Genomic DNA, 20,715 nt, shown 5'->3' on the forward strand with positions numbered 1-20,715 from the left:
AGAAATGACACACATTTCAATAGGTATACATTTCCTTCTGCAGCAATAGGTGGCAGCACAGAGTTGCAGAGATTGTCGAGCCCACAGTGAAAATGTAAAACTCAGCCGGTCAGTCTGTGATTTACTTGGAGGGTCACCATTAGGACAGGGAACTGCTCAGGAGAGGAGTATGGAGCCCTTAACTCGGTCAGAGGTGTTTGGAGAGCTCAGGAAGGAGCTTTATGGAGACAAACAGTCGAGTCATTCCAGCACACACGTATTTATCATCCTGGGAGCTTCTGTGAGTAAAACCTGACAATAATTTGACTGTCCTTAGCCAGATCTTTTGAGGATTTGAGCAAATTGTAACCGTTTCTGTTTCAAGTGTTGGAAGGCAAAGTTGTGCTAATGAGAGAATGAGTAGATGAAAAAAAAAGTAAACTTTGACATTTTACTATCTTCAGTTTCCTGATAGTTTTCAGTCTGCATTGTTTTTCTCTTTGTATTCATGTTGTACATAACATCTTGCAAATACATTTGTTCTTTCTCTTATCCAAACACTTTTTTTTTACTCTCTTTCTCTCTCCTAGACTTTGACTGTTTTTTTTCAGGTCTTATCTCTACTTTGGACTCATGATTGATTGTTTTGTGCCCGACTGTAAAAGCTATTGAGACTTTTGATTAAAGCTACTATATGTATTGTTTGCACAGGGAGATCTTGCAAAGAAGAAGATCTATCCGACTTTGTGGTGAGTGAAAACCTGCAAGTCACATCCTCCCTGACTTGCAGAGCTGCTTTAAAGTTGTTTACTTCAGAGTTTGACCCTCGGACAAAGCGTTCCACATGGCTGCTTTGGATTGACTCTCCCTGTTGTTCAGGTGGTTATTCAAAGATGGCCTGCTCCCAGAGGACATCTATATTGTGGGATTTGCCCGCTCTGACCTGACTGTAGACAAAATTAAGGCGGCATGTCTTCCTCATATGAAGGTATTTATTCAATCTTTGTTGAGACACTATTACAGATAACAGTGCCTTGTAAAAGCATTCACACCCCTAGAACTCTTTTGCATTACTACAAACTTGGACCAGCACAAAGTAGTACTATGCTGTAATAACTAAAGATTTTTCTAATGAAAATCTGAAAAGTGTGGCAAACATGGAGGAAAGTGCTGCTATCGGAAGATACCAGAAATTCTCAATGTTGATCAGAAATTAATTAAGCCAAATAATCCGATGGAAAAACCTGTTAGAGGTGGAAAAAATATTTGAGACTGGAGCATACATTCACTTTCCAGCAGTACATCAACACTAAACATGAACCCAGAGGCACAATGACATGGTTTATGTCAAAGCATATTCATATGTTCAAATGGACCAGTCAAAGTACAAACCAAAATCTAATTAAGATTTAACATTCCTGTTAATAGAAGCTTTCCACCAATGTCCAGTGCTGGCAGAGACATAGCCTATAGATTTCCAATTTTGAGGTGGCTGAGTCTAAACACAAACATTTATTTTATTTGTAAATAAATAAAAACAATATATTATTAGAAAGTAAGATTGTTTATATCACTGCTGAACTAACACTGTATGTAAGAGGGACCCAGGTTCTGGCCTGGGCTTTTTTGCATGCAGCTTGTTCTCCCTTGCATGTGTGTGTTCTCTCCTGCTTTCATCTCCCACAGTCAAAACCATGCATGTTAGCTCATCTGGCCTTTTTAAATTAGGCTTAAGTCTGAGCCTGTGTGTGTCTCCGTTTCACTCCGTGATTGACTAATCACAGTCCAGGGTGTACCCAAGTTCTCGCCCAATGACTGATGAAGACAGACACCAGTCAAACTGTGACCCCTCATGGACAAAGTGATAATTAAATATGGATAGATAACAATTTAGTTTAGTTCTTTACATATCACATAAACTCTCAATAAAACACACTGATGTCTGTGGTTGCAGAGAGACACAGTGTGAAGATCAAGGGGTGGGAATACTTTTTTGGCATATTCAGGATTTTCAGGGATAACTTTTAGGTTTGTTTGGTAGGACACTGACGAGGAGCTCGATAGTCTATCAGCCTTCTTCAAAAGGAACTCCTACCTGAGTGGTCGCTATGATGTTGGCAGCTCCTTTGAACGACTCAACAGCCATCTGTCATCTCTACCCGGCGGGGAAACCGCCAACCGGCTCTTCTACCTGGCGCTGCCCCCTACTGTCTACCACCATGTCAGCACAAACATCAGAAACCACTGCATGAGCTGCAAGTCAGTACATTTCCAGTCCTGAAAAACAGTGCTGCACGTTGTCTTTTTTGCTTGTTTTTTTTTTTTTGTTCTAATCTGGTTTGTTCACAGCAGAGGCTGGAACAGGGTAATCTTTGAGAAGCCATTTGGTCATGACCTCCAGAGCTCCCAGGAGCTTTCAGCCCACCTCGCTAACCTGTTCAAAGAAGACCAGATCTACCGCATAGATCACTACCTGGGAAAAGAGATGGTTCAGAACCTTATGGTTCTCAGGTATCACGTTCACTTTTTCCATTTGTTCGACTAATTTACTGTGAAAATGTTATTTAGCTGAGATAAAATCTACCCTCCCAAAAACAAGTTTTCACATGGAAGCCTCAGGTGACATAAGGCAGCAGATCACAATATTTTCTTCTTCATCAGGCTAAACATGATTTGCTTGTATATACATAATGTTTTTTTATTGCTTTTAATGTGAAAATAACACAAGAACCTGGTTCTACTCAGAAAATATTTTTTCTCTTATTTAAAAATTTCTAAAACCTTGCATCAGTAATTAGATTGTCTTTCTTTAATTATACCATAAAACATGGTAAGCAGTTATAAAAATGGCGTGTTATCTGTTTTTAGAGTAATTTCAGTTCAGACAGCATTGCTTTTTACCATCCAGGCTTCTTGCGCATCTGTTTTTGTCTCAGACATAAGTTCTTACAGTTTGAAAATGCAAATGTACGCATTTTCCCCCCCATTTTATGATTTTTAAATCACTTTTTATTCTGTGAAAGCCATCGGCGGAAATCCAGCCCTTCATTATCCAGCTGTGTTTTCTAACCTGAAAGCTAGCTGCTTGTAAAAGTGTAAACCCTCCATCTTGTAGTTTGTTTCAATGTTTTTTTTATTTTTATGTTTACTTTCTTGCAGGTTTGGAAATCGCCTTTTTGGACCCATATGGAACAGGAACAGTGTTGCCTGTGTGGTGCTCACCTTCAAGGAGCCCTTTGGCACTCAGGGCCGTGGAGGATACTTTGATGGCTTTGGGATAATTAGGTGAAGAAAGCATTATAAATTAGATTTTAGTTTCACAGGAACTCTGCTCTGATTGCAGTTTTTTTTTGTGTGTGTAGAGATGTCATGCAGAACCACCTGCTTCAGATGCTCTGTTTGATTGCAATGGAGAAACCTACATCCACAAGCCCCGACGACGTGAGGAATGAGAAGGTAGGCGCGTTGTCGTTAGTGACGAGATTATGGAGTCCTCGCAAAACTGATGTGTTGTTTTTGATGTTCTGCAGGTGAAGGTGCTGAAGTGCATAGCTCCTCCTAACATGGCAGATGTGGTGCTGGGTCAGTACGTGGGAGATCCGGGCGGGGAGGGTGATGCCAACCTGGGTTACCTCGATGATCCCACAGTACCAAAAGGCTCCTGCACACCAACGTTTGCAACTGCAGTGCTCTACGTCCAGAATGAAAGATGGGATGGTGAGGCTCCAATCCGGACTTCTTTCCTCATTGCTTCTCTTTCTCCATTTAAATTTTCCATGGAGTTACCATGTTTTTATCTGCAACTGGGTCATCCATCAGGGGTTCCTTTCATTCTGCGCTGTGGTAAAGCCCTGAATGAGCGGAAAGCTGAGGTGCGTCTGCAGTTCACAGATGTACCCGGAGACATCTTTGCTGACCGCTGTCAGAGAAACGAGTTGGTGGTCCGGGTGCAGCCGGACGAGGCTATTTACCTGAAGATGATGACCAAGAGGCCTGGAGTTTTCTTCGGCCCAGAGGAGACCGAGCTGGACCTCACCTACAAGAGCAGATATAAGGTGTTCAGCACATTCGTTTTAATCTATAATTCTGCTCCAATTATTGGTTCTAAGATATAGTTTTAAATTAGTGTAAGCACAGAGAATATCATCTGGCCACCTATAGATATATAACTGTTAAAATGCACAAAAAAGGATTATTAAAAAAAAAACACTTTACTGGAATAAAGTAGCTGCAAGAGGCAATACATCACAAAGAATACAAATCAACTTCAAAACCAAAATGTTTGGAAATATAATATTTCAGAAAATATTGTGTTGAAAGGTAATTCATAACTACCACCTTCTAGGTCATTAAAATTAAAATGAAAGCTGTCAAGCTTTTTTTTTACTTTGCCTGAGATAACTTTTATAGAACATGCTGATGAACACTACGTAACATTTTTAATACAAAAAAAAACAACATGACAATTGAAATAAATCTATCAATAAATAAGCCATTGCAGCATCCTAGGATGCAACCAATTTATTTTTATTTTATTTATATGATTATTTTTGTTCTTTTTGCTGTGGCATTTCTTTTTTGCTTGGATTTTCTTTAATTGTCCTGTGTTAGGTTTTTTGTAAGTTTGCACTGACATGTGTTTGCAGAATGTGAAGCTTCCTGATGCTTATGAGAGGCTGATTCTGGACGTCTTCTGTGGAAATCAGATGCACTTTGTCCGCAGGTCTGCAGCAACGTTTACTGTAATTGAGAAAGAAAATCTGCACCTTTGTCCTAAATATTAAAAGAATACATCATATTTCGGAAGACTCGTTCATTTGTCAGCATAGTGGACATTTTGCAAACGGATTTTCATCTACCAACCGTCCCCTCTTTTTCTATCAGCGATGAGTTGCGAGAAGCCTGGAGGATCTTCACCCCCCTGCTCCACCAAATAGAAGCTGCAAAGAGACAACCTATTCCTTACACATATGGAAGGTAAACTCTGGTTAAAAACAGATAAAACAAACATAAGTTTATTTAAAAAACACGATTATTTCTGAAGATCTTCTTTGTTCCTCCTCTTACTTTATCTTTGTGTCCATAGTCGTGGTCCAAGTGAATCAGACGATCTTATTCAGAGGGTGGGCTTCCGCTACGAGGGGACATACAAGTGGGTGCAGCCCCACACAAGCTGATTCTCCAAGTTGTATGATGTGCATGCACAGATTTGCTAAGAGCTTTTGTATGTTTACAAATAAGATTTACAGCAGCCACTTCTGTGCCAATTTGATTTTGTCTGTATGCACATTAACAAAGCACTGCGTTTTTCTCCCTAATCACACAAGTTAATGTAGAAATAACCAAGTGTTCGTGTGATTCCACATGTATGTGCATACGAGTTTTCTAAATAAATCACATTTCACCCTTTTGCACAAAAATTGTTTATAATACAATGATATTTTACTCCAAAGTCAAACCCAGCAGAACCAGAAAGGACAAAATGGCTTGATGCTGAACTATGTGCAGCAGATATTCACTGTTTAGATCAAGGTAATAAGGGCATTTCCTGCTGTTGATAGACCGGTATTTACAGTGATCACCAAAATAAAATCATGCAATGTCATGATTCACATAAAGCCATGGCAACATCCTTTAACTGGAAGACTTGTTGGACTGGTTAGTCTGGGAGAAGATGCCTCTCGTGATAACTGTTCACTGAGACAGACATTTGTCAAACCAAAGGTAAGAAAAATGTTCTTTCTAAGCTTAATCAAATGGTAAGAACATGTTAATCTCTAACACTGCATGTCTTCACCCACTTCTTGCACAAGTCTTGATACCTTCTGGATTTTTTTCCCCTAGTTTTCTCATTTTGTAACCATATTATGCGGCAGACCAACACAAAATAGGGCATTGAAAACTGAGAACTGTAAAGTTCAGCCCCCTTGAGACAATACATGGAATAATCTCTCTCTATTTCTGCTTTCCCTTCTGGCTTTGTATTGCAATGCCTTTATTTCTCCACACTTAACATGACCAGAGCATTTTCTTCCATGTTTACTGTGTCCCAGGCATGACCTGCTGCAAAACTGCAAAGAAAATATCTTCTTGCTTCCTTTGAAGTTATTCTTTCATAAATCTTTCACACATTTGTTAAGAAAGGTGTCTGACCACCAAAACTGTGAGCCTCTTATAGCCACTTCTCTTTTTAATGATCTCCTTTTTCTTCAATTGCTAATAGCAATTCAAAAATTGTCTCATTGTCCCTCTAATTTACAGGTATAGACATTGGTCACAAAATCAAGATACAAATACATTGAAGTTTTTGTTTGCGACATTAAAAATGTGGGAAAGTTCAACACGTATGAATACTTTTACAAGACGTTTTGATCTACTGCCTGCAGAAATCTGATCTTGTATTTTCTTTTTTCTTCCTTTCTCCACCAGATGTGTGACCTAACTCATGCAACATATGTACAGAGATCGGAACATGCAGTGGTCTTTCCCAGGATTCAGAAAGCTCTGGGAAGAACAGTATTGATGAACATGTGTTTAAATATCCGAGTCTCTTGTGCTTGTTTTCCTGTAAGAGTAACGCTGCAGCCCGTTGGTTGGGATGTTATAAAGAGTCGAGCTGCTGTAGTTCAAGTCCGAAGCAAATTCTTCTTCTTCATCATAGGAAACTGTTGCTGCTTTTATCCACATTAATAAAAAAAAATTAAATAATGCCTTTTTTTATTTCATATATTTGTAGCTTAACCTCCATCAACATTCGTCTTAATTCTCTGAAACAGACAAAAACGGATCAAAAGCAGGAAACATCGTGTGTACACAGTAACAGTTTAATGTCATTTTCAAAGCAAAAAACTTTTTCCACTATTTGCACATGGAGGGAAGACGACAAATCAACATAAACATGTAAAGAGCTTTAGGAATACATATTTATTTTCCAAATATTACAGTGACAAAATATGAATTAAAGTGCCTGAAGTTTGAGAAACTCTTTGGCTATGAAAGTCTGCAGGACTTGCTGCAGTGTTATCAAATTTAAAAACCTTTAAACAACAAACTGATATACTTTTTTAATCACTTGTCAGATTTTATCTGGGTGGTATGCATGCTCTGTTGCACTCGTCCCTCTCCTCTGTGCAGTCTTTTAAGAAAGTCCCGTCCTCGATGCCCCTGGCGTACAGACGCACCAACTGGCCATGAATCCTGAGACCGGCAGCAAAACAAAAGCCAAAGGTAGTTACTTGTAACAAGAAACAGCTTCACAGGCATTTTCTTTCTGATGTGTGTTGGAGAGAGCAAATCATAAACCTGACAGGCGGGACAAAAACACCATGATGACTTGCTTACCTGCAGCAGATCTCAGGGAAAGGCAGAATTTCTCCATCACAGTTCCAGACTGACACAGCAGGAGCTTTACTGCAGCAAAGGCCGCATGTGAAGGGGCTCATAGTTTTGTCCTCACATGTCATCATTTGTCCATTAGCTCCTGCTGCCAGGTGCTGCTGGGATCCAGCTATGCTTCCATTTTCGACATATGCTCCATCTCCTCCATCCATTGCACCATGCAGACCTTCACTGCCCTCTGTTTCCTCTCCTCCTGCCAGAGTGAAGCGCACCGCCTTCACACGATGGACCTCCACAAACGGCAGATCAAACTAGAAGAACAAGTGGAAACAATGGGTTGGGTCACTTTTTAAATGTCTGCTGAGACTCTTTTCCATATAATGAAAATGTGATACCTGGTCCTGAGTGGTTGTGTGCCTGTAGAGGTAAGTAAGGAATCCCAAGGGGTTTGTGTCCCATACCAGGATGAGATCTCCTGTTCCATCAGCCAGGTGGGCTGAGGGAGAGAGACCCAGAGGACTTTTGGCACACGAGCTGGACATACATGTGAGAGACACAGACTTGAACCTGCCATCCACACTGACCCACTCATCTACAGAGACAAACAAAAAGACAAGATTCTATAGTTTTAAGCGACATCCTTGCATGGTAATCTGTACAGCATAAATACCACTAAACAACTTAAAAGTACCGATGGACTGTTTCAGTCAAAGTGTAAGTGTATTCATTAAAAACAAAATCATGGGTGGTTCAAGACCTTATAAAGACTTACAGTGCAGCAAAAAACAAAACAGAAAAAAATATTTAGAGGAATTTTATTGGATAATGTCATCTTTTTAGTCACCATGTATTTGAAAAGATAGCAAAAAAATAATGATGCAAAAAGTAAATGTATGTAAAAGTGTTAATTAGTCAAGAATTTTAAATGTTAATTTTGTAATAATTTGTTAGAACTTAAATTGTCACTCAGTATTTTGTTATTACCATAATTTCCGTTAGACAATAATACTAATTTGTAAAAGAAATCCTAACATCTGATTGGTTAACTTGCACAACAGCTGGACCACAGACCAATCACCTTGTCCATAGCAGAATTAGCTCATCACAGTGACTCTGATGTGTAAGTTTGACAAATACAACATGATCTGGAGTAAATCCATGATATTCTGCAACATGAGGATATGAAATAATACATAAAAAAATCTTCTTACATCTTCTTCTTTAAGTTAAAGAAAACATTATTTAGTTGTATATATATATATATATATATATATGTATATTATTTATTTTTTTTAGATATAAATTCCCTTATTTCACTAACTCTCAATCAATGTGAAATGCATTGATTGACTGATTAGAGACAGATTGTTTTTAATTCTTCATTTCTGTTAATTATCATAATTTTCTGTCCACAGGTATTGAAACCACAACACTTAAATTAAAATCAAGAAATGTGGGCTTGATGAAAATTTAGAGGTTGTTTTGAAAAATGAGCCTCACTACAACACATTTTAATTTGTTAAATATGGCCGTACATGTAAACATATTTATACAATATAGAGAGATAACTTGAATAATGACAGGAGTCAGTAAGTCTTCAGTAAACTTGATTGTCACTACATGGTGTAAAACAATGTTGTTGTCTTTTTTTTTTACCTTCTGAGTCATTACTGAACAGACCAGAGTTGGAGCTGCACAGGGAGCCCGAAACTGAAGAGTTTGTGAAAAGTCTCTCGGTGCTTTTGGCGCAAACACCACACCTAAGAACACAAAACCACATTGAGAGTTTTAAAGAGCTCCTAAAGTCTGATGCATGCTCATAAAAGACGTCCTAAAAAATTTGTTGGCAGCCAGAGGCTGCTTGCTTAGACAAAGGCTGAAGTGGATACTCCGAGCCCAACAGGAGGCCGAGTCTCACATTTCATCTAGATCAAGTTCCTACTGTCATAGTTCCCACCCGCCTTAAGATGCACCCAACACCTGAGTCCCAGGTACAGGTGGCAGCAGTTACAATGTCCCAAGCTGAGACTCTGGGCGATTTAAAAAATTTTTTTTTGTCCACAGACCACATGCATGCTTTCTAATCTTCTAATTAAAGGAGTTTAGTGTTACAACAAATCATCACCATCCACATTCTCAGATATCTTAGATTAGGACGCACACAAAGGCACAAGGGAAGGTACAGTGGTGCTCAAAAGTAAATACACCCTAGTTAAAATGCCAGGGTTTTGTAGAGTAAAAAAATTAGATCATGATAAATATATTTTCCAAATAGAACGTGGAGTAATCCTTTACAATTACTAACTTGCGAAAAACAAGAATTTGTTAGAAATAATTTAAAAAATCACATTAAAAAAAGCTGTGTGTGTTCACCTTTAATCAGATTTTTATCTTTTCATATTCAGTTTTCTTCTTCAGCATCCTACTTCCAATACTATATGATTGTGGGGACAACTGATGTTCACAGCCTAAAGCAGACCTCACAGATGTTCTGTTGACTTTAGTTCAGGAGGGAGGGATCTAAAACTTAAATTTTTCTCTTATGCCATCATTATTTTGTTGATTTGCGTGCATGCTTCAATACAAATAAGTAAAATCAGACTTCATTGTGAGTCTGAAACAGACAACTGAAGCTCTGGGTCAAAACAGACTGTTACTAATAACCACTCATAACTTCATCCACCTTCAGAAGCGCAACAATGATGCTGCCATCACCAGGTTTCACTTTGGGTGGGATCTTTGTTTTGTGATGTGTAATTTATGCTAAGCTTATCTTTTGGCTCAGATGCCTCGGGTTTCACATTCTCCCATAACATTCTGAAAAATGTAGTCATGTCTGTTTCCTTTGGAAACGCCTCAGACCAGACATATGGAAAGTGCAGGAGATTGTTGTCACATGTGCAACAAAACCAAAACTTGTTTGTATTTCCTTTAGCTCCTTCAGTGTTGCTTTAGGTGGCCATCCTGACCACTTTTAGTCTATTCTTTCCATCAGTTTTGGTGAAATGTCCACTTTTTGTGACTTTTGCCCACATATTGCTTCCCGCCTTCATCATGCATTTTGCTTCCTTTCCCCGAATAACAAATTTGCAGCCTGTTTGCAAACTCCAGATTAAGCAAAAGGATGCAAATAACCATTGATAAAAAAGAAAGCTAAACTTTGAATAACTGCAACTTCACTTACAGGTAATCCCATTTTCTGCAACAGGTCAAAAAGACCGACTATTGAAAGTACCGTAAGTCAAAAGGTGCTTAAGCAAATAGCTTCAGGGTGTATGTATACATATGCAATCAGGTTATTGCATCTTTTTCTTAGATTGTTTCCTCTAATAAATGCATTTGTTTTAAACTTGAATTAAACAGGATGGTTGTCAGAAAAGGTTTGAAATGATTGAATAAAATTTCAAACATTTCACATCCCACAGCTTGAAATCTGAACAACTTCGTGAATGCATCATGATTTCAACGAGGCATCGCTATCTCTGCACTTTCAAATGACTCCTTTTGGATAATTTTCTGATAAAAAAAAAATAGGTATCATAATGTATTTGTGCATAATGATTTCCATGTTTCAACTGTTTAGTTGAGAACTTATTTCTTTAAACAATAGAAGAATTAAAGTAACACAACTACTGGCCTGAATTACTTCAATGTTTTAAAGTGTCAAACCACTGTAACTTTCTTTCCTTCTTTCTTTATTGAAACACTGCATGTAATTATTCATGTAACAGAAGTTGGTGTTTTACCCGGACAAACAGCGAGTCTTATCTCTTGGGCTGGACATCAGTGGGTCAGCTGGCAGATACTGCACTGTCCCCCTGTAGCTTCTGTTGCTCAGAAACACCACTGCACCTAAATAAAATAGAAGAAGTGCATAGCACAAGAAAAATATGAAAGAGAGAACATAGTGGTTGTATTGCATAAAATGCTCTATAAGGGAAGTTGTGGTCCGGTTGCATCATTCAGCCTCACTGAGGAGATGAAGAACAGAGCTCTTTTAATTCGGCTACGCAATAATTTTTTGTTCTCTTCACTAAGGCTCTCTGTTAGACCTGAGTAGTCGTATCTTAAGGGTCCCATCCAGCGGCGTTTTTCGCTCTCGGCTAGCACATCACCATAAAAGCCATAGCCCACCAGAGACGCGGAGTATCGTACCAACCCCGGACCGTGATGAACAGAACACACGTCCAGAGGCTGAGAGTCTCCTGAAAGATGGCAGAATTGTTAAAGTTGGGCTAAAATTTGACAGAACAGGGATTTCTTTTAACGCAAACCTTTCCTCACCAATGACAATGTGCAAAGATGAGGTAACGGGGTCGATCACTCCCACTGTGGTGTAGCACACGCAGTCTGTGGAGCCTACAATAAGACAACCAGGAATGAGCTTTTTGGATTCACATTCGTAACGCGCACTGACTTTATGAACATATTCCAACAATTACCTGCAGGGATGATCCCAATGTGGAGTGGACAGGACTGCAGAGTGACCGCAGGATCGTTCTCACAAAGGCCTGCCTCTTGCTGCGTCCTCCCAATCACACCGTGAAGTATTTCACTGAACATGCCGTCGCCGCCCACACACACCACACTGTCAAAAGTAAACACAAGAGTTTCTGTGAAGCCTTTGTAACAATCTCCTACCGCACAACAATATACTGACGGCACTCACCCATCAAAACCCGTCAAGTCTTTCTTAAGGAGGTGATCTCTGGCCTGGTTGGCTCGTTCAGTCACTAAAATGAAAAACAACTGGTTTAGGAGGTCAGACAGGGGATAGACTAAAAGATACATATTTTTGTCACGTCAAAGCACAAACTTCTGTGTACTCCTTGAGGAAGTTATCTGATAGAAAAACTATACATCCATCCATCCATTTTCTAACACCCTTGTCCCTAGAGGGGTCAGGAGGGGTGCTGGTGAACGTTTTGGGCGAGAGGCGGGGTTCACCCTGGACAGGTCGCCAGTCTGTCGCAAGGCATAGGAAAACTATTTAAATAAAAAATTTAAGAGTGGCAGGGTCCAAGCTTTATAGATTTATGTAGTTCAAATAAATCTATTTCTCAAGTCAACAGATTTGCCCACCTGAGCTGTTAACCACTCGATTTTATCATACATATATATATACAGTATATATAAAGCTTGTGACTGTAAAGTGACAAAATGGGAAAAAGTTGAAGGGGTATGAACTTTATCAATAACAGTGTTTACCTATTACATGGGAGCTGATGCCAGCCAGCTCAAACACAGGGGCAACCAGTGAGTGGTAGATCTGCCTTCCTTTTTTCTTTCCTCCAAATGGGTTGATGAACACCAGCAGCCTGTGTGGACGGAGGGGACCTGAAAAATGCATTTAGGATGTTACAAGTAGCTACAGGCTTGGGATTCGGCAATATTTTAAATGGAAAATCTCCTCTGACTGTGTGTTTTTAGGGCTGTCCGTAGGTGTTTCGTCCACTGGTCTCTGAGGACCCGACTGGGACAGGTGAACTGGGTCCGGCCCAGTCTCCACAGCAGCCCAGAGGTAGTCCTGCTGCTACTGCGCTTTACATAGAAAACTGTAGACGGATAAGTAAATAAATGTTTTATCCGCAGGATTATGAAACCTCTACTTTGATAATAGGCTAAAACCACAGATCTGATTACAGTATAGCACATAATTATTATTAAATTGTGGCTGTGTACTGAGAATTTATACCTGTGAAGTCTCTATCTGTGTCCTCCACAGACTTGTGAGGCAGAACCTCCACCCGGCCCTCCTCCACTCCAACCACCTCAGCCACAGGAACTGAAACTGTGTGACACAACGGATGTGATGAAAATCCCAAACTGACCTCAAACTCATTAAGTCCGTACTTGTCAAAGTAATGAAGAGTATTAAATATGGATGTTTTCCATTTAGGTATTTAATCCCCACAGCAATGATACGTCCTGGATTTTACTACATTGTAACAAAATGGATACTGGAAAAACTACAGTGTGATTGTAATGAAAGCTGATTCTGTCAAGTCACTTCATTTCCATAGGGGTTTTGCTGGTCTGAGTGCCTTCCAGGTGTATACTAGATAAACATGATTAGAATTGAGCCTTTGTTTGTTTAAACGGCATGCAGTGCATGTGGCCTGACCAGCATAAACACAACAGATTAGGTCAGTGTTGCTCACTCTACTTGTTAATAATAAGCCAAGAAGCCAACTGATTTTTGATTTGAATGAATTATAATAACTCTGTATTGTGTTAAATAATGTTGATTTTTTTTTTTTAGGTTAAAATTTCTGCAGACAGCAGTTTATCTTTTCATTTTTTTCAGTAAAAGCTTATGGAAGAAATAATTTCTCCCTGACAGATTTCTTCTGCTTTTGCTTTTCTGTCCCTTTCAGTTGTTTCAGGTCATCAAGCAAATCACGACTTGATGATGACAAATTGTTGTATTGTTGACACGTAATGCTCCCCGTCATTTTTTTTTTCTTTCTTTCTTTTCTGTTGAATGTGGGTGGGTGGGGTCGGGTTGTTAAAAGATAAAGCAAATTTAATTCATGTTACCGTATTTTTATGTACCTTACATTGTACTTTTTTTTGAATAAAAATATAAATAAAAAAATAAAAAATTTAAAAAAAAATCAAGCAAATCACAAAATCACACAAAAATAACTAGAGAAAGTACAAAAACTGTTTTCCGATGTTTATTTTATTTTTATTAGGGAAAAAGCCCCAACACCTGCTATTGACACTCTGTTTAAACTAGCATTTAAAATGCTGTGAAGGAATTTTATCCCACTCTGCTGTTAGTCAGCCACATAACAGGGCTTTGTAATCCTTTCCAGACTAATAGATGATTTTTAGATGGGAGGCATAATGTGTTGCTGTTTATGACCCCTCATATTGTTATACGGGTTCTGTTCAAGTAAATAAGTTTATAGACCAGACAGTAAGAGGATCATTTTGGGCCCAGAAATCAACTGGTTGATAAATCAGTTGGCCAATAAATGTATTCTATATTATACATGTATATAATGTAAACAGCACTGCCAGAGATGCAATAAGTTTATAACAGGTGTGTGTGTGATCTAATGATCAGACTGCTGATTGCACCCAGTCCACATTGTTAGCAGAACTAGAGGGCCCCAAAACCGGCATAACACCTGCCCTGCGTGTGGGGGTGTGGGGGGTGCGTGCGTGTGTCTGTGTGTGGGCGTGCGTGTGCGTGTTTTCCAGCCTGTTTTCAGTAAACTTGTTTTATGACATGTTGGTGCTGCTCAACTTGTTCTTCACGTTTTTTAAAGGACTTAATTAAAGCACTCCCTGCCTGCACCTTAAAAACTGTTGTCAGTGTTATAAGTAGGAATAATTTTAAATAGGAGATAGCTGTTTATTCTGTGATTTGTACACAATAAAAAAGGATGTTAAGGCGACGGTATGTGCCATCAGGTTCAGAGCAACAGGATCACTCACCTGTTTTCTTATCGCGGTTCTTCTTGTCCGCCTCGGTCCATTTGAGATGCCAGCCTGTCAGGACAGCCAGGTATCTCTTATTCCCGACCCACAAACTTGACTCCAGTCTCAGGTCGGTCTCCATCTGGGTTTTCATTCACCCGAAAAGTCCGCAAACAACTCTTTCCCGACCGCCGTTTGCATCCATAACTTTCACCCGTTTGAGAAAACAACAATAGGTCGGTGCCAACAATATGAATTCAGTCGACAATCAAAAAATAGCCCGACTTCTTTTGTCTGGTGTCACAGATGTCACAGAGTCAGAAAGGTTGTCATCTTCATCTGGATAAAATTCACGCTGAAATGTTGTCGCTACCGCCCGAGAGGTGCCTCACCGCTCCCTTCCCTCATGGCACCTGCAGCTGCTATTTGCATAAAGCTGCTGATTGGATAGAAGTTTACCTGAGGGACCGTGTCGCTGCAGGTTGAGCGTTTGGAAAATTTTATTTACTTGTTTATCAGGCCTAAGCATGCTAAGAAAAATGTAATTACTAATTACATGACTGCAATAACGGAAAGTATGTTGTGAATACCAAGTCATTTGAGCCTATATGATCTCACATCTCATTTCGACAGTCAGCAAACCTTCAAACTGCAGAGTAAAAATGGTCTCATGATGTGCATCTGATGCCACACACGTGCGTAATTTTACCCTTTTAAGGATGACATAAATATGTGGTTGTCCTAATTTATTTCTTATAAGAGGCAAAATTGTAAATATATATATATATATATATTTACAATTTTGTAAATATATATATATATATATATTTACAATTTTGTAAATATACAAAATTTACATATATATATATATATATATATATATATATGTGTGTGTGTGTGTGTGTGTGTGTGTGTGTGTGTGTGTGTGTGTGTGTGTACTGTACTGTATATGTACTGTATATATATATATATACAGTACAGACCAAAAGTTTGGACACACCTTTCTAATTCAATGGGTTTTCTTTATTTTCATGACTATTTATAAGGCAAGAAATCCCACTTATTAACCTGACAGGACACACCTATGAAGTGAAAACCATTTCAGGTGACGACCTCTTGAAGCTCATCAAGAAAATGCAGAGTGTGTGCAAAGCAGTAATCACAACAAAAGGTTGCTACTTTGAAGAAACTAGAATATAAGGGCTATTTTCACTTATTTTACACTTTTTTGTTTAGTGCATATTTCCACATGTGTTATTTATAGTTTTGATGCCTTCAGTGTGAATCTACAATGTCAATAGTCATGAAAATAAAGGAAACTCATTGAATTAAAAGGTGTGTCCAAACTTTTGGTCTGTATTGTATATATATATATATATATATATATATATATACCTAAATAATAACTAAATAATGTTTTCTTTAACTTTATTGTTATGCTTCTTGAATGTTTCAGTTATGTTCAAATTTACTTTTGATATGTTTGAAATGCCTGAAATGGGCTGTGTCTTCCTGTCTGCTTTTAGCTATTGTATAGAACAGAAGCTCCCAAAGTTGGTAGGATCCCAAATTGACAGGTTGTTCTCTTGTGCTCCTGTTCAGATTAAAGAAATAACAAAAATGATGAGAACAATAGCAGTCATAGTAAAAATCCTACAAATGATTGAAACAACTATTGAGGACTGATGCTGTATGTTGAAAATGTTGCCAACCTTTTGTGTTGACTTATTGCAAATAGTCGGGTCACAAGTCTCTTTCACTGTTATTTGTAGGGTCAGGAGTTTGGAATCACCTGGTAAAAAACATTTCATCCCCATGAGAAAATGTTTTTTTATGTTATATTCATGGAAGTACACACTTCTCATTGATCTGCTTTTAGACTACAGATGTTTAATGTTATTAGTTTGGATGTATAAAGAAAAGGGTAAAAAAAAAAAAAAAGTATTATAATCTGACATTTCAAACTGCCGATCAGGAGAAAACTATGATGCTACATGACATTCCATTATATTTATTCTTATTCTGTTGTCTACGTTCAGTTAAAACTAAATATTTGTAGTTAATGTATGATGGGAAAGAATACCAATTCTGTAAAGTAAAATAATGTTGTCTATTCTCCTATAGACTCTCGTCTTAAATATTTGTAGTTTGTAATATTTCTGATCGTTTTTGTCTTTGTGTTTACTTTTAGACAAATTAGAGAGGTAATCATGGAAATCTACAAAGTTACCTCGCCACAAATTGTTGGTATTTGTCACAATAAAATAAAAGTGCATCAAAGGCTTTTATTGTGAAGTCGTGACACATTTTCACCGGAAAGGTGTTTACGTGTTTCCTCCTTCGTTTCATGCTAGCTGTTTGATTCAGTTAGCAAGTGCGCCGGGTCTTTTAAATTCTCTCGTGTACTTTGTTATTAAACGGTTATTGGAACTAGTGTAAATCAAAAACTTTTTTTTCGGAAGTTTTATTAAAATTCAAACAACAAAATGAACATACGAAACGCGAGGGTAAGCACACAGGAATCTCATGTCAGCCACGCTGTTTTGCTACCTGTTAAAGCTAAGCTAACTGCTGCTCTTGCAAATATCGGCCGTTTCTTCCCCCCTTTGTAATGGACTTTTGCGGTGGTTGTTTTATCTGTTTCAGCCGGAGGACCTTATGAACATGCAGCACTGTAACCTGTTGTGTCTCCCAGAAAACTACCAGATGAAATACTACTTCTATCACGGATTATCCTGGCCTCAGGTGCTGCTTCTGTCTCATCTCGCCTCTGCTACTTTGTCCTAAAAGCCTGACAGAATTTGTTTCACTCGCTGTCTTCCTTTCATTCAGCTTTCCTATATAGCAGAGGACGAAAATGGTAAAATTGTTGGATATGTGCTGGCAAAAATGTGAGTATCTGACCACAATTATGGATGCATATCAGTAAATTAGAATATGAAAATGTAAATTTCATAAAATCCACTCATAAAATGAAGCAGTGATTTTCAAGGGTTTATTTTGATATTTGTGATGATTATAACTTAAATTACAGTGGCACAGTTGAAGTGTTAGGGGAGTCCAGGTTGCTTTAATAACTACCCTCATCCGGTATGATAAAAAAAAATGCAAATGGTAAATATTGATGTTGTGCAAATCCTGAATCAAACTGAATTTGGCTGTAAAATTCACTCATCAAAACTAACTTTTTTTTTTAGGGAAGAGGACCCTGATGATGTACCTCATGGACATATTACTTCATTGGTGAGTCTGAGTAGAGAGACTTTTATTTTGGACCTCACTGACAAATCTGTGTCTGACCTGGTTTGCGTCTTGTAGGCAGTGAAGCGATCCCACAGACGTCTCGGTCTGGCCCAGAAGTTGATGGACCAGGCCAGCCGGGCCATGATAGAAAACTTTAACGCTAAATATGTCTCACTTCACGTTCGCAAAAGGTAACTTTCCACATCTACGGGGCCGCAGTGAAACTGGTTTTCTTATGGTCAGGTGTATGCAAGGTATTTTTGTTCTTCCAGATTAACATTACTGATTGTTTTTTTCCCCCACTGCAGCAACCGAGCGGCTTTACATCTCTACTCCAACACCCTCAAGTTTCAGTAAGCTTGTTTATGTCACGTGAGATATTAAGCCTTAGAAAATAAATTTTTTAAGTGATTATTAGTTTTTACCAAGCACACATTTTTGTGTTCATTTTTTTTCATTGTGATAAAACAATACTATAACCTTAAATGTTTTCATCAGATGTATACAAAAAAAATCATAATTATCAGGAAGAAAGGCTTTAAAACATCACTGTGTAATTACTATGTATTTGTTTCACTTGCTGAATTATGTTACTGCAATAAATAAGTCTTTCAAGAATATAATTTATTGAATTTGACTTTATATAAGCTAAAGTTTTATCTCGTCTCTCTTCAGGATCAGTGAAGTCGAACCAAAATATTATGCAGATGGAGAAGATGCCTACGCCATGAAGAGAGACCTGGCTCACATGGCCGATGAGGTGAATTAGAATCTGTAAATGTCCTCCTTTTTACTTCTTTGACATTCCTTTATTTGCTCTTAATTGAGGTAATTTTTTTGGTGTGTGTAAATTTTGCTTCTTTTTTTTGTCATCTTCGTGCAGCTGAGGAAGCCTGGCGTGCGCGTGTCGAGTCAAGAAGCAACATCTGGCCAGAGCCCATCAGGCTCCGGCGAACAAGAGAGAGAAAGCGAGAGAGACAGTGGAGGAGAGAGCAAAGAGTTGAGTGAAGTCAGCGAGGCAACAGAAAGCACAGACGTTAAAGATTCTTCTTCTGACTCACAATGACGCCGCAGTTCTTGACATTTTTTAAAGCACCCATTTTTATCACAATTTGCAGCTGTTTCTGACTTTGAAGGCTGGCTATCTTGACTATCAAAGCTGCATCTCTTTATTTTTTTTTCTCTGCTGTTATGAACAGAGTTGAGTCAATGTGTTGTTCAAATTAAACTAAACTTATTGGACGAAGCATTATTGAGTGATGATTTCTTAAAAGTCCGAAATATCTGTAATTCAAAATGACCGTTGGTCTCTTAATTTGTTGGAAAATAACGCAGTAAATTTTACAGAAATTTTCTTTATTATTTGGCATTTTCCCTATTGTTGAAAGAGAAATAGCTTTTTTTATTCCACAAATACACAGTTTAACACAACAAAAAATGTTCAGTGGGTGCAGTGCTCCTTTTTTAATCGGATCATCGATCAGAATAAACTTGACTGTGTAAAAGCAGAGCGGTGTCGAATTGTGAATTTATTATAGAAAACAAGGTATGTCACATTCTCTTATAAGTTCCCTATTGTGGCATCAAGAATAAATTTGAGCTCACTGCAAGTGTCTGTGCATGCAGTAAACCATTCATGCTTTGCAACTGCAGGTGGTTTTAGTATGAGTTAGAACTGCACACTGAAACTAGTTACCTCTACTCAAAAGGTGTACAAACCAAAACAGATGCAATATAACAAAGTATGTTTAAAAGGTGTTTCATTTTGATACTCAAAAGGTTGTATTATGCTGTGGATTTGTTTTGCTTATTAAGAGATTGAGCACATCAACAATACATTTCAAATACAAAGTTGATTTTAGAATATATTTTATTGCCAGATGTACGCAATTAAAAATGGATCCTAAGCCGGAGCAAAGCGTCAAACTTGGAGTCCTGGGGAAGTAAAAAACAAGACACATGAGCAGTTGGTAATGATTCAGATTGAAGGTTTGACACATTTAAAACCCTCATTGTTTGAGGACCAGCAGTGGACACTCTTCCTTCTTCTCGTCAACTTTTCTTTCTCTTGCTGAGAAAAAGCATCCCCACAGCCTCATATTGTTGTGGTAGTTATAGTTATGTCTAGATTATTTGTTGAAAGTCTGATATCAGTAACCCTTTACAAAACAAATATTTGCTACGTTCTCCAAAAGTCAAATAAAATAAAAGTCTGTTAGGCTAGGGTCAAAAAGGATGTTTTAGCAAGCCGTTGTATTATGCATGTTTCTGGAGTGTTAAAAGCTGGAGTACCTTGAGTACACTCTGACAGAGGAGCAAGAAGCACATGCAAATTATTCATAAAAAGGTCTGCAGAGCGGTGATTTTACCGGGACACTTTTTAAATGAGGCAACTTTTGAGAGCAGGAAAAGCATGGGTTAAGAAATCTGAGTAAATTAATTTTGGTGACTCCTAGTGGTAGCATTATGGGGGGAAAAAATTCATTGTCTCCTCAACAAATCCCACAAAGATTAATTGGATAGCTGTCAGGTTTGACAATAGAAAAATGTAATCACTCTAAATATATGCAACTCTTCCTAAACACAGATAGGCTTATTAATTCTACAACCAAACTCTGTCTTAGTTCACAGCAGGGCTAAAACCTGCAGCAACATGTCTGTTTGTAAGCTAAAAAAAGACTACTCATTAAATCACAAATAGAGATGAGAACTTTAAAATGTCTT

The 20,715-nt window shown here is 38.2% G+C and overlaps 3 protein-coding genes across 6 annotated transcripts; 2 read left to right on the forward strand and 1 right to left on the reverse strand.

Annotated features, from left to right (window-relative positions):
• The first annotated feature begins 60 nt into the window (after window positions 1-60).
• On the forward strand, window positions 61-6,677 carry LOC102235304 (glucose-6-phosphate 1-dehydrogenase-like). Of its 3 annotated transcripts, XM_023339994.1 has the most exons (13): window positions 61-280; window positions 691-728; window positions 859-967; window positions 2,021-2,238; window positions 2,329-2,490; window positions 3,139-3,264; window positions 3,342-3,435; window positions 3,510-3,696; window positions 3,799-4,034; window positions 4,626-4,702; window positions 4,864-4,956; window positions 5,066-5,131; window positions 6,409-6,677. In XM_023339994.1, the coding sequence occupies exons 1-13, from the start codon at window positions 170-172 to the stop codon at window positions 6,419-6,421; spliced, it is 1,530 nt and encodes a 509-aa protein (XP_023195762.1). In that variant the 5' UTR covers window positions 61-169; the 3' UTR covers window positions 6,422-6,677. The 3 variants fall into 3 exon arrangements, with proteins under 3 accessions (XP_023195762.1, XP_023195753.1, XP_014325126.1); XM_023339985.1 differs by lacking the exon at window positions 6,409-6,677 and having other exon boundaries at window positions 63-280; window positions 5,066-5,387; XM_014469640.2 differs by lacking the exon at window positions 6,409-6,677 and having other exon boundaries at window positions 67-280; window positions 2,332-2,490; window positions 5,066-5,387.
• A 207-nt stretch (window positions 6,678-6,884) lies between these two features.
• On the reverse strand, window positions 6,885-15,146 carry LOC102235563 (ceramide kinase-like). Its single transcript, XM_023339979.1, has 13 exons — window positions 14,767-15,146; window positions 13,013-13,108; window positions 12,735-12,872; window positions 12,526-12,654; window positions 11,987-12,050; window positions 11,760-11,905; window positions 11,602-11,676; window positions 11,370-11,522; window positions 11,064-11,169; window positions 8,974-9,077; window positions 7,713-7,909; window positions 7,321-7,628; window positions 6,885-7,176 (listed from the first exon to the last, which is right to left on the reverse strand). The coding sequence occupies exons 1-13, from the start codon at window positions 14,900-14,902 to the stop codon at window positions 7,062-7,064; spliced, it is 1,767 nt and encodes a 588-aa protein (XP_023195747.1). The 5' UTR covers window positions 14,903-15,146; the 3' UTR covers window positions 6,885-7,061.
• A 1,927-nt stretch (window positions 15,147-17,073) lies between these two features.
• naa10 (N(alpha)-acetyltransferase 10, NatA catalytic subunit) lies at window positions 17,074-19,240 on the forward strand. 2 transcript variants are annotated; one of them, XM_014475638.2, is made up of 8 exons: window positions 17,074-17,255; window positions 17,395-17,493; window positions 17,581-17,639; window positions 17,946-17,991; window positions 18,067-18,182; window positions 18,300-18,344; window positions 18,667-18,751; window positions 18,875-19,240. In XM_014475638.2, the coding sequence occupies exons 1-8, from the start codon at window positions 17,235-17,237 to the stop codon at window positions 19,055-19,057; spliced, it is 654 nt and encodes a 217-aa protein (XP_014331124.1). In that variant the 5' UTR covers window positions 17,074-17,234; the 3' UTR covers window positions 19,058-19,240. The 2 variants fall into 2 exon arrangements, with proteins under 2 accessions (XP_014331124.1, XP_014331125.1); XM_014475639.2 differs by having other exon boundaries at window positions 18,667-18,765; window positions 18,875-19,106.
• The last annotated feature ends 1,475 nt before the right edge of the window (window positions 19,241-20,715 follow it).

Source organism: Xiphophorus maculatus, chromosome 1 (assembly GCF_002775205.1).
Source record: "Xiphophorus maculatus strain JP 163 A chromosome 1, X_maculatus-5.0-male, whole genome shotgun sequence".
In the NCBI taxonomy this organism is placed as follows: Eukaryota; Metazoa; Chordata; class Actinopteri; order Cyprinodontiformes; family Poeciliidae; genus Xiphophorus; species Xiphophorus maculatus.